The sequence below is a fragment of the Coregonus clupeaformis genome, chromosome 37 (assembly GCF_020615455.1).
Source record: "Coregonus clupeaformis isolate EN_2021a chromosome 37, ASM2061545v1, whole genome shotgun sequence".
In the NCBI taxonomy this organism is placed as follows: Eukaryota; Metazoa; Chordata; class Actinopteri; order Salmoniformes; family Salmonidae; genus Coregonus; species Coregonus clupeaformis.
In genome coordinates, this window is record NC_059228.1 from 29,004,716 (window position 1) to 29,017,762 (window position 13,047).

The 13,047-nt window shown below is 44.0% G+C and overlaps 1 protein-coding gene across 2 annotated transcripts in view; it reads right to left on the minus strand.

Annotated features, from left to right (window-relative positions):
• The window catches only part of ttc27 (tetratricopeptide repeat domain 27), a 112,595-nt gene that overhangs the window by 81,852 nt on the left and 17,696 nt on the right, over positions 1–13,047 (minus strand). For both annotated transcript variants that reach the window (XM_041866363.2, XM_041866362.2), the window contains one exon: positions 11,781–11,883. In XM_041866363.2, the coding sequence (XP_041722297.1) occupies positions 11,781–11,883 (103 nt within the window). The remainder of the gene's footprint in view (positions 1–11,780; positions 11,884–13,047) is intronic.

The window sequence follows — 13,047 nt, forward strand, 5'->3', positions numbered from 1 at the left end:
CTTCAAAACGTTTTCTCCTATTTCATGCCTACTGATCACGACCCTGGCAGCCATGGTGCTGCATGACATCGCAAGCAACCATATAACATTAGCATGGGCCAACACAGGACAAATGAGCATTTACCTTTACGGCTTTACAGCTAATCATTTTATTAGGTCTGTTATCTGGACATTGTTAGAATGAACATTGACTGATTTATCAATTCTCAGGAAATATTATGGTAGAGTGAAAAAGAGAGCAAATAAAGTCACAATAACAGTCAGTGTTGAAAGACTGTACATTACTGTATCCGATCCTCACTGTGTCAACTCAAAACCAACAGCAATGAGATAAAGAGGAGAGAAAAATGGATTGTAAAAATCCCCCTTTCCATCTGCATGCCTTTCACACCCCAGAGCAGTAAAGGGGATTGTGTGATCTTTCACTGGCTGCACCTCTGGAATATGGATTGGCTGTTTGTTTCATAGCCTGTAGAGCCCCATCACCCTTCATACTCACCCGACAAACACACACAACCCCCCACAACAAAAATAAGTGAACCCACATTTAAAGCAGAGGTAAACTATGATTAAGCAGAACCATCTCAAACCGTGGTCTGCTACTACTGACCTAGTGGCAGGTCTATACAATAGGATAAACTAATGCTGGGCAAACAAGTGGACTTAATGAGCTCAAACCACCCTGAAAGGACGGGGAAGGTGAAAGAAAATGGGGTTTCAAGAGGGATCCCTTCAGTCTCATTCCCACTAGTTCTTCAATTTATATGCTGCCCTTCAGTTTTTGGCCCTGATGGAGACATGGATCACCCCAGAGAACACTGCTACTCCAGCTGCTCTTTCCTCATCTGACTACGTTTTCTCTCATAAGCCAAGAGCATCTGGTCGTCGCAGTGGTGGCACAGGGCTACTCATTTCTCCTAACTGGAGATTATCTTTTCTCTCGCTCTCACCTGTCCATCTGCTCATTGAATTCCATGCCGTCAATGTCACTTGTCCACTCAAGCTTAACATTGTTGTCATCTATCGCCCAACAGGTGCCCTTGGAGAGTTACTCAATGAGCTTGACACCTTGATACACTCGACTCATATCTCAGCTTGGATGTTGGCCCACTACCTCAAGCTCAACATCGACAAGACGGAGCTGCTCTTCCTCACATGGAAGGCCTGCCCGCTCAAAGACCTCTCCATCACAGTTGACAACTCCACAATGTCGCCCTCCCAGTATGCAAAGAACTTTGGCGTGACTCTGGACAACACCCTATCATTCTCTGCAAACGTCAAAGCAGTGACTCGATCCTAAAGGTTCATGCTCTACAACATCCGTAGAGTATGACCCTACCTCACACAGGAAGCGGCGCAGGTCCTAATCCAGGCACTTGTTATCTCCCATCTGGACTACTGCCATCAAACACCTGCAACTTACCCAGAATGCTGCAGCCCGCCTGGTTTTCAACCTTCCCATGTTCTCCCATGTCACCCGCTCCTCCGCACACTCCACTGGCTTCCAGTCTAAGCTCGCCTCCACTACAAGACCATGGTGCTTGCCTACGGAGCAGCAAGAGGAACTGCCCCTTCCTTCCTTCAGGCTATGCTCAAACCCTACACCCCAACCTGAGGACTCTGTTCTGCCACCTCTGGTCTCTTGGCTCTCCTACCCCTAAGGGAGTGCAGCTCCCGCTCAGCCCAGTCTAAGCTCTTCTTGGTCCTGGCACCCCAATGGTGGAACCAGCTTTTCCCTGAAGCTAGGACAGCAGAGTCCCTGCCCAAAAGCACCTGAAACATTACCTCTTCAAGGAGTATCTTAAATAATCCCCCTTCTCACCTCAACCCCCCAAATAAATAACTATCCCGAACCAACACTTGCAATTGATCCCACCCCACTCCCCACCCTTTCTAGCTCTGACTTTGCTGAGAACTACTTTGAGGAAAAGTGTACTTACTATGCCTGTGATATGTGGTTGTCCCACCTACACTACATTACCAAAAGTGTGTGGACACCTGCTCATCGAACATCTCATTCCAAAATCATGGGCATTAATATGGAGTTGGTCCCCCCTTTGCTCCTATAACAGCCTCCACTCTTCTGGGAAGGCATTCCACTAGATGTTGGAACATTGCTGCGGGGACTTGCTTCCATTCAGCCACAAGAGCATTAGTGAGGTCGGGAACTGATTTTGGGCGATTAGGCCTGGCTCGCAGTCGGCGTTCCAATTCATCCCAAAGGTGTTCGATGGGGTTGAGGTCAGGGAAAAATGAAGGCTATTCCATGCGAGAAATTGCCAAGAAACTGAAGATCTCGTACAACGGTGTGTACTACTCCTTGACAGAACAGCGCAAACTGGCGCTAACCAGAATAGAAAGAGGAGTGGGAGGCCCCGGTGCACAACTGAGCACTGTATCTTAGTCCATGTCGCTCTGTCATTGCTTGTCCATATATGTATATATTCTTAAATTCCATTCCTTACTAGATTTGTGTGTATTGGGTATATGCTGTGAAATTGTTAGATATTACTGCACTGTCGGAGCTAGAAGCAAAAGAATTTCGCTACACCCGCAATAACATCTGCTAAACACGTATGTGACAAATAACATTTGATTTGAACTATTTAGGGAAGAAGCAGTCAGCTGGTATTCTGTCTATAATGGAGTGGCCAGCAGTCACAGGATCTCAACCCTATTGAGCTGTTGTGGGAGCAGCTTGACCGTATGGTACGTTAGAAGAGCCCATCAAGCCAATCCAACTTGTGGGAGGTGCATCAGGAAGCATGGGGTGAAATCTCTTCAGATTACCTCAACAAATTGACAACTAGAATGCCAAAGGTCTGCAAGGCTGTAATTGCTGCAAATGGAAGATTCTTTGACGAAAGCAAAGTTTGAAGGACACAATTATTATTTATATTAAAAATCATTATTTCTAACCTTGTCAATGACTACATGTACTATTCATTTTGCTATATTTCCTATTCAAACTCATTTCATGTATGTTTTCATGGAAAATAAGGAAATTTCTAAGCGACCCCAAACTTTTGAACAGTAGGGTATATAGTGTAGCTATCTTAAGATGAATGCACTAACTGTAAGTCGCTCTGGATAAGAGCGTCTGCTAAATGACTAAAATGTCAAATGTAGGAAGAGGGGAAAACTCTGTTGTGCACACTGGCTAAACCAATTCATCAAAGACATACTCCACCATACATAAACAATAGGTAATATGTCATTTGTTTCACCAGTGAGTTGTTGCCCACCACTGCAGTGAAAGTAAGTGTGAACGACAGAGCAGTCAATAGACCCACCACAGAGGGCAAAAGGTAATAGCACAACAACCATTTCTTCACAGTTCACACAACCACAACATTGGGGGCTTTTGGCACTCAATCTGTCAACAGTGAGAGGTGCAAAGCGCAGGAGAACCAACACACACCTGTTTTTGAGTGTCAATGGCGTTAGGTGTCAGGTGTTTTAGTCATGCTCAATCAACCATCACCTGGGAGAACACAAGAGGACATGGACTTTTCGAAGATGCACTATGACCATTAGCGAACGTCTCAGTGAACAATCATTTATTTAAAGCAAAAATTCCTCCAAGTTACTATAATTCACAATATGGCAGTACATAATTCCATTTGTGAGAAGAAAACATACCAACACATAAGAGTGAAGGGAGCAAACATTGTGATAGATTGCTTTCAGAATCTGATAACCCCTTCTATATGTGAAAACCTCAGCAGAGCTGCTCACGGGCAAACATAACATTTCCCTAACATTAATGCAATATTTTTGGCAGCGGGGCTGGCGTTAGCAGCTCCCTCCTGGGTGCAGTGGCCCAGCAGCAGTGACAGGCTGGCCGCGGCGGCTGGCGACCTCTCAAACTGGAGCAGATTTCAACCCTAGCTGTGTGATGCATAGATCTGGCTGGGCACTGGGGGTGTCAGCGCAGCTGCTTGGGTATTTCACACAACCTCGGCCACTGTGTTCATCCGCTGTTTTCCTTCTTTCCTTGTTTCTGCCAGAACATTGAGCGCATATAGACAAGACAGTAGGACGGTGTGTTGTGTCAAACACGGAAAACAGACTTCTATGACGGTCAAACTGACAGGATGTATCCCAAAGTCAGAGTATCCCAATACTGTGCTACTCACTACAGGAGCCAGTGCTATATTCAGTACCAGTGACTCTTCACCTACACTAAGAGCAACTCTAGCTAGCCCACGCATACCCTTAGCACACCACTAATGATTATCGTATTAACTCCATGCGGGAGAGGTGGGGGCTTGCTGCAGTGTGCCAAACTAAAAAGACTTAGGTACCATTCTCCTCAATCCCCCTGCCCTAGGCTCTCTAGGGCTGCCTCCCATTGTTGAGGAAATTAAGGCTTTCACTGCATTGCTCAAAATAGCCATTGAGGCGGCGGGCTGCCTGGCACCAGTACCAATGTTTAGATCCCCCACTCCCACCAGCATGCCCTGGTTCCTCAGCCCACACAGAGCCCTCGGAGCAGACTGAGGCAGGGCTGATCCATCTTGCTGGCATCTCTCCTAGGATCTGATTAGATCAGAGGCAGACTAGAGTTCTACTGGCAAGCTGACTGACTTCATCCTCCAGGTGGGGGAGAGAGCGACTCCAACGCTACTGATGTTTCCCTCCTCCGCCTACCCAATTACCTCACTCCCTCCCTTCCATGCCCCCGTCAGTATGAGTCATACAGCGGGGGTCAGGCTCCTCAGTAGTCAAACAGGAGTGGTGAGAAATGCCAAGGTGGCAGCGTCAGCGTCATGTTTTCATGCAAATGCAGGTCGTAATACAGAGGGAAACACGGGGGTCATAGACGGATAGACACAGGTATAATCCGTCTGGCTTGGATTTACAGCGATGTAGCTACCGAGGTTGAATGGTAATAATGGATCATGCTGATATAACCATGCAGTGGATATCTGCATGTGCCTCTGCCTGTGATTCAGAGGGGAGACATCTCAGAGTTCCATCTGTAGCAGGGAGTGAAAATGTTCCATGTCTCTAGCTTCCCGTTTCTATGCATTCCTCAATTTCTATATCTACCCCTCTCTTCATTTCTACTCTTCCCTCCATCTTTCCCTATCCCTCTCTCCGCCCAGTTAAAGTGTTGAGCGAGAGGACAGATGCCATGGCTACTCTTCCAGGACTAAGGATGGGGCTTGTCGCCGCCCCTCCCAAGAGCGGGCCAACTAGGTGAACCACTTTCCCAGATGCCCCCTTAAAGCTAGACTAATGTCTCTCCCCGGTGCCCCGGGTGGAAAACCCAGCGCCTCCAACCACATTTGACAAATCGCACAGATTACACTCCACACCAAGGCCCTGGCTCCCTGCAGCTAGGTAAAATAACCTTCCCAGTTTAAAGAAATTGTCAGTCTAAGTTCTCAAAATAGGCTAGTTCCAAAACATGGGCTATAATGAAATAACTCTGTGCCCTCCCACATCACTTGTTATGAAGTTACATTTATGGAATAGTAACGTTTCAAAGAGGACAGGTAGGCTTATTACTTAATTGATGTGAATAGATCAATGTGTACTATATCAGGATAAATGAACAGGTGGGTTTTCTGCATTGAACATACATTTTTTTTTTTTAAATAAAAAAATCGTTAGACATATGCATTTTGGAATGAGAGACCATTACTAAAGCCCCTAGAACTTAAAGGAAAGATTCATCCATTTTGCATATGATGCAAAACTCATCATACCGGCTGTATTTCTGCCTGCTTGAACGGCAAAAGCTCAGACACATGAAAACATTAAATGAGCCTGGGAATAGAACATCGCTCAGAGATGCACAAAAACGATGTAACATTCAAAATAGGTGAATCTTTCTTTTAAGTGAACTCATGAATATTTATTGATAAGTGGAGCACATTAATTTCATACTTTCCCCTCACTTTCATGGGTGTAATCATTACTCATTCTGTTTTGCAACGAAAAATAGAGTTTCTATTGGACAGATTCAGGTAGGTCCCCCCGTTTGCTGAACCTGTCCAATAGAAACGCTCGTTTTTATTGCAAAACTGGAACGTTTTGCAACTGTTTGGAGTACTGATTACACCCATGGTATCAAGTCAAATGCTGTTGGTGCCCTTCCTGAGGTAACATTAATCAATAGATGATTAGCTCTCACAAAAGACAGGGACAATTGATTGGTTAGCTTGTGCAGTGCTCTATGAAGTCTAGATTCCAAAGGGTCTAGAGAGTTTCTTTTAATCCTTTCTCAAGTAAAGAGCTCTCAATTCCTTCCCAAATCAGATGACTAATTCTGGGTTTAATACTTTTGTGTTTGTACAGTGGCCTGCCTCTTAAAAGATTAATAGACTACCTGTTCCTACACTGCAATTCCATGTGCAATTACAAAAACAATGTGCCAGACTCAGCAGAGAGGGAGCCAGGGTTAATCTAGGGGTAATTTCACCACCTCCAACAGTCTGAAAACTCAGACACACTAAACAATCTTTGTTCAAGAGCCAATGAAGGCGTCACATTACAGAACCGTCTAAAAAGGAAACACACCAGCAGCCTTCCTGTTAGGGCCTTGGCTGGCAGATTTCCCAGTCATCAAACGGTTTCCTTCTGATTCCCAACTGAACTGGCTTCCAGTGGGGGAGAACAAAAAGGTTAACGCTTCGTCAGCTGTCAGTTTGAAGAAGGGATGTCATCTTTAAGGGGGATATGAAGTGCGGAGGATGCGTCAATGCTGACATGAGCCCTGCTGCTTTGAAATGCTATTCTATTTCTGTGGCTCGGCAAGCCACACTCCAAATCTCCCTAAATTGATTAAGCGCAGCGAGAGATGGGGAGAGAATTAATAAATTGCTCATATTAGGGGACTGGATCAAAAATTTAGCTTACGTGCTCTTTTTCTGTTGAAACAGCGCATATTTTCCCCCCATGCTGATGGGGGAAAATAACAGAATGGCAGAGTCAGTAGAAAAAACATATGTCTCAGCTCGGCGTCAACGGTGGGTGCTCCCACAGTCTCAACCAATGAAAAACTCCAACATTATGGATCGAATTGACGGATCTTCCTACCGACTGTCTCCATGGACTTGCTGGCTGTTGAATGTCAACATGGTCTTCTATAGCACGCATGCTTCGCAAACTTGTCACATTCTCAAGGATGTCTCAAGGTAAAGTAAGCCATCAATATCATGATAATGATGCAGGTAATCAGTCAAATTATAACTACATAATCATCTTTAAATAAAAATTGCTACTCGAGCAAAGAATTGCTACAGAGCTTGAGAGTATATTCTCAGTATATATATACACACAGTACATTCGGAAAGTATTCATACCCCTTGACTTTTTCCACATTGTTACGTTACAACCCCATAATGACAAAGCAAAAACTGTTTTTTTTCCAAAAACGGAAATATTACATTTACATAAGTATTCAGAACCTTTACTCAGTACTTTGTTGAAGCACCTTTGGTAGCGATTAGAGCCTTGAGTCTTCTTGGGAATGACGCTACAAGCTTTGCACACCTGTATTTGGGGAGTTTCTCCCATTCTTCTCTGCAGATCCTCTCTGTCAGGTTAGATGGGGAGCGTCGCTGCACAGCTATTTTCAGGTCTCTCAAGAGCTGTTCAATCAGGTTCAAGTCCGGGCTCTGGCTGGGCCACTCAAGGACATTCAGACACTTGTCCCGAAGCCACTCCTGAGTTGTCTTGGCTGTGTGCTTAGGGTCGTTGTCCTGTTGGAAGGTGAACCTTCGCCTCAGTCTGAGGTCCTGAGCACTCTGGAGCAGGTTTTCATCAAGGATCTCTGTACTTTGCGCCGTTCATCTTTCCCTCGATCCTGACTAGTCTTCCAGTCCCTGCTGCTGAAAAACATCCCCACAGCATGATACTGCCACCACTATGCTTCACCGTAGGGATGGTGTCAGGTTTCCTCCGGACTTGACGCTTCACATTCAGGCCAAAGAGTTCAATCTTGGTTTCATCAGACTAGAGAATGTTGTTTCTCATGGTCTGATTCCTTTAGGTGCCTTTTGGCAAACTCCAAGCGGGCTGTCATGTGCCTTTTACTGAGGAGTGCCTTCCGTCTGGCCACTTTACCATAAAGGCCTGACTGGTGGAGTGCTGCAGAGATGGTTGTCCTTCTGGAAGGTTCTCCCATCTCCACAGGGGAACTCTGGAGCTCTATCAGAGTGACCATCGGGTTCTTGGTCATCTCCCTGACGAAGGCCCTTCTCCCCCGATTGCTCAGTTTGGCCGGGCGGCCAGCTCTAGGAAGACTCTTGATGGTTCCAAAACTTCTTCCATTTAAGAATGGAGGCCTCTGTGTTCATGGGCGCCTTCAATGCTGCAGACATTTTTTGATACCCTTCCCCAGATATTTGTCTCGACACAATCCTGTCTCAGAGCTCTACGGACAATTCCTTCGACCTCATGGCTTGGTTTTTGCTCTGACATGCACTGTTAACTGTGGGACCTTATATAGACAGGTGTTTGCCTTTCCAAATCATGTCCAATCAATTGAATTTACCACAGGTGGACTCCAATCAAGTTGTAGAAACATTTCAAGGATGATCAATGGAAACAGGATGCACATGGGCTACATTTAGAGTCTCATAGCAAAGGGTCTGAATACTTACAGTACCAGTCAAAAGTTTGGACACCTACTTATTCCAGGGTTTTTCATTATTTTTACTATTTTCTACATTGTAGAATAATAGTGAGGACATCAAAACTATGAAATAACACATATGGAATCATGTAGTAACCAAAAAATTGTTAAACAAATCTAAATATATTTTTATATTTGAGATTCTTCAAAGTAGCCACCCTTTGCCTTGATGACAGCTTTGCACACTCTTGCCATTCTCTCAACCAGCTTCATGAGGTAGTCACCTGGAATGTATTTCAATTAACAGGTGTGCCTTGTTAAAAGTGAATTTGTGGAATTTCTTTCCTTCTTAATGCGTTTGAGCCAATCAGTTGTGTTGTGACAAGGTGTGTGTGTGTGGGGGGGGTATACAGAAGATGGCCCTATTTGGTAAAATACTAATTCCATATTATGGCAAGAACAGCTCAAATAAGTAAAGAGAAACGACAGTCCATCATTACTTTAAGACATGAAGGTCTGTCAATACGGAACATTTCAAGAACTTTGAAAGTTTCTTCAAGTGCAGTTGAAAAAACCATCAAGCGCTATGATGAAACTGGCTCTCATGAGGACCGCCACAGGAAAGGAAGACCCAGAGTTACCTCTGCTGCAGAGGATAAGTTCATTAGAGTTAACTGCACCTCAGATTGCAGCCCAAATAAATGCTTCAGAGTTCAAGTAACAGACATCTCAACGTCAACTGTTCAGAGGAGACTGCGTGAATCAGGCCTTCAAGGTCGAATTGCTGCAAAGAAACCACTACTAAAGGACATCAATAAGAAGAAGAGACTTGCTTGGGCCAAGAAATACGAGCAATGGACATTAGACCGGTGGGAAATCTGTCCTTTGGTCTGATGAGATCAAATTTGAGATTTTTGGTTCCAACTGCTGTGTCTTTGTGAGACGCGGAGTAGGTGAACGGATGATCTCTGCATGTGTGGTTCCCACCATGAAGCACGGAGGAGGTGTGATGGTGCTTTGCTGGTGACACTGTCTGTGATTTATTTAGAATTCAAGGCACACAACCAGCATGGCTACCACAGCATTCTGCAGCGATACGCCATCCCATCTGGTTTGGGCTTAGTGGGACTACCATTTGTTTTTCAACAGGACAATGACCCAAAACACACCTCCAGGCTGTGTAAGGGCTATTTGACCAAGGCACACCTGTTAATGGAAATGCATTCCAGGTGACTACCTCATGAAGCTAGTTCAGAGAATACAAAGACAGTGCAAAGCTGTCATCAAGGCAACGGGTGGCTACTTTGAAGAATCTCAAATGTAAAAATATATTTTGATTTGTTTAACAATTTTTTGGTTACTACATGATTCCATATGTGTTATTTCATCGTTTTGATGTCCTCACCATTATTCTACAATGTAGAAAATAGTAAAAAGAAAGAAAAACCCTTGAATGAGTAGGTGTCCAAACTTTTGACTGGTACTGTATGTAAATAAGGTATTTCTGTTTTTGTTTGTATCAATTTACAAAACATTCTACAAACCTGTTTTCTCTTTGTCATTATGGGGTATTGTGTGTAGATTGATGAGGACATTTATTTATTTAATCCAATTTAGAATAAGGCTGTAACATAAGATGTGGAAAAGGTCAAGGGGTCTGAATACTTATACTTAATACTGATTTTATTTAAACACATAGGGTGTGTCTATATAGGGACAAATACACCTTTTAAAATGTCATTGATTGGTCGAAAGAACAGATGACTCTCGGTCGACCAAGATTTGTTTATTTCTTTTATGGGGACTGCCCTAATTATAGCACTGCGTAAATGGACAAAAGGCTTAGGCCTACAGATTGGTAAAGGTAACAGCTTGCTATACATAATCTGAGTTTTATCTGAGGGGGATATTTTTAGGAGATTCTTTGATCCAGCATACTATTAATCAAGTTCTTAATGTACTTGTCTCCTGTCCTGCACAATGTGTAGGCTATCTAATATATTAAGGCCTAATCAGGAGTCCTGTGTAGTGGTGGTCCAGAGATAAAGGGAATAGAATGTGCTTACAGCTGCGTTTTCCTTAAGTGGACACCTATAAGTCCTTTTAGATGAAAATTTACCCTGCCATCCTCACCCACCCAGCACACAATCGCTGCAAATGAAAGGAAACTCCTATTTAGAGGAACGATGTCCACTTTAGCCTGAGCCTGCCGACACAGCAACCGAGACATTATGAGCCCATCAATCCCCTGCCACACTTTGCCTACACACACACACACACAAACATGAAGGAGATGGCCAAAGTGAGATACATATACCTTTCACCTAGCAGTTTAGATTAGCCTAGTTAGAAGAGGTTAAGGCCATATGACACTGGATTGCAAATATGCATGAGTATATACACAGAGTATACCAAACAATAGGAACACCTTCCTAATATTGAGTTGCGCACCACCACCCCCCCTCACCCACCCCAGATGTCCTTTGGGTGGTGGATCATTCTTAATACACACAGGAAACAGGTGACACAAACCGGTGCCCCTGGCAAAGGCACTTAAATATTTTATCTTACCCATTCACCCTCTGAATGGCACACATACACAATCCATGTCTCAATTGTCTCCAGGCTTAAAAATCCTTCTTTAACCTGTCTGCTCCCCTTCATCTACACTGACTGAAGTAGATGAACATATGGGATTATAGCTTTCACCTAGATTCACCTGGTCAGTCGGTCATGGAAAGAGCAATGTGTTTTGTATACTCAGTGTATATATTCAATACATCCGTTTTCAAGCAGTCAAGTGCAACCCAAACATTCTTGTGGAAATAATGTTGGCTCTTTTGGATACTATTAGTTGCCATGCACAAAAATTAAAGTAGTTGGCTTATTCTTATCATTTTCTTTGGTCTCCAGAAAAGTATTACATTCGCTCAATACTTCAATTGTAATGAAGCACATTTCAACATGTGATTAATCCCCATTTCTTTCTAACCCACGAAAACATTTACTTCATGCCTTCTATGATCAAAGTACTGAGTAGCATAGCACCCTATAGTGGTACAGTGATCCACACAAGTTCTTATATCATCTTATATCATCTCCATTGAATTATGACTATCAAGGCAAACATCAAGAAGGTGCATGAGTAAGTCTTGCTCGGTGAGTGAGTGGGAGAGTTTTGACCTCTGACCTTTCTCTATGCTGCTTTGGGCCAAGCTGAGGAGCTGAGGGGAGCGCTCCTCCAAGACCTGCTGGTGTAGGCTCACGTAGCGCAGGGTCCACCAAGGCAGCAGCTGCACACATGTGGAACATAGAAAACAGAAACAAGTTAGCGAGAGAAGTGTGTGAAATAAGGGAGTTAGTGGGAGCAGGTAAGCCGAACAACAAACAGGTAAGTGAAAGAGAGCATGGGAGAGTAAGTGAGTGCTTTTGTACAAACGGCCCAATACATAGATGAGGTCGCAACTAAATAATAATAGTAACTAAATAAATAACTACTGTACTAGTGCCTGAACCAACTGAACACATATGACAACCAACTTAGACCCTACATACTATATGACAACCAACTTAGACCCTACATACTATATGACAACCAACTTAGACCCTACATACTATATGACAACCAACTTAGACCCTACATACTATATGACAACCAACTTAGACCCTACATACTATATGACAACCAACTTAGACCCTACATACTAACACACACATAAAATGAATGCTATAGTTAAGTGCTGCTGACCCAGCCCAAAGAATAGTCAACTCCCTCTCTTTTTCAGCTCTCTGACAAAAACGCAAAGTGGCAGGGAAAATAACAGCTCCAAGCCATGTATGGGTTACTCTCCCCTCTCCCTTACCCCCTTCTCTCTTGCATGGCCAAAGGTAGTGAACCATGTAAAAAGGCCATTTGTGTTTCAGTGAGGACATCTCCTTTCTCATTTGCGATGCACGAGGCCGGCTATCCCGACCGTGTCGCCGTATGGTGCGTTAATCGTCTGCCTCCCTGAATCAATATTCCCACGATGCACACACACTCTGCCGTCTCATCAGAGGAGGGTGATATGCAGATGAACATTGCAGCCCCCTCCCCTCCTCTCTTTATGACTGGGATGGGAGAGGTGGAGAAGCTGGGTGATAATAAGAATGTACAGGGGGGTGGAGGGGGCAGCGGACAGTTTGCCCTTGATTTAGACAACTGCTGAACTCTGAGGGTACGTGTGTGTGTGTGTGTGTGTGTGTGTGTGTGTGTGTGTGTGTGTGTGGTGTGTGTGTACGCGTCACATATCAAACTTTAATAGTATGATCACTAGAATGGATCTTGTAGTTAGTATAGATCTTACCATCAAACCACACATTCATTCAGCATGTTATAATTTGTAGGCAACAGTAACTCTCTAAAACAGCCTTCTGTTGTGATGGTGAGCTTCTGAAACTCAAAAGGCAGCCAATAT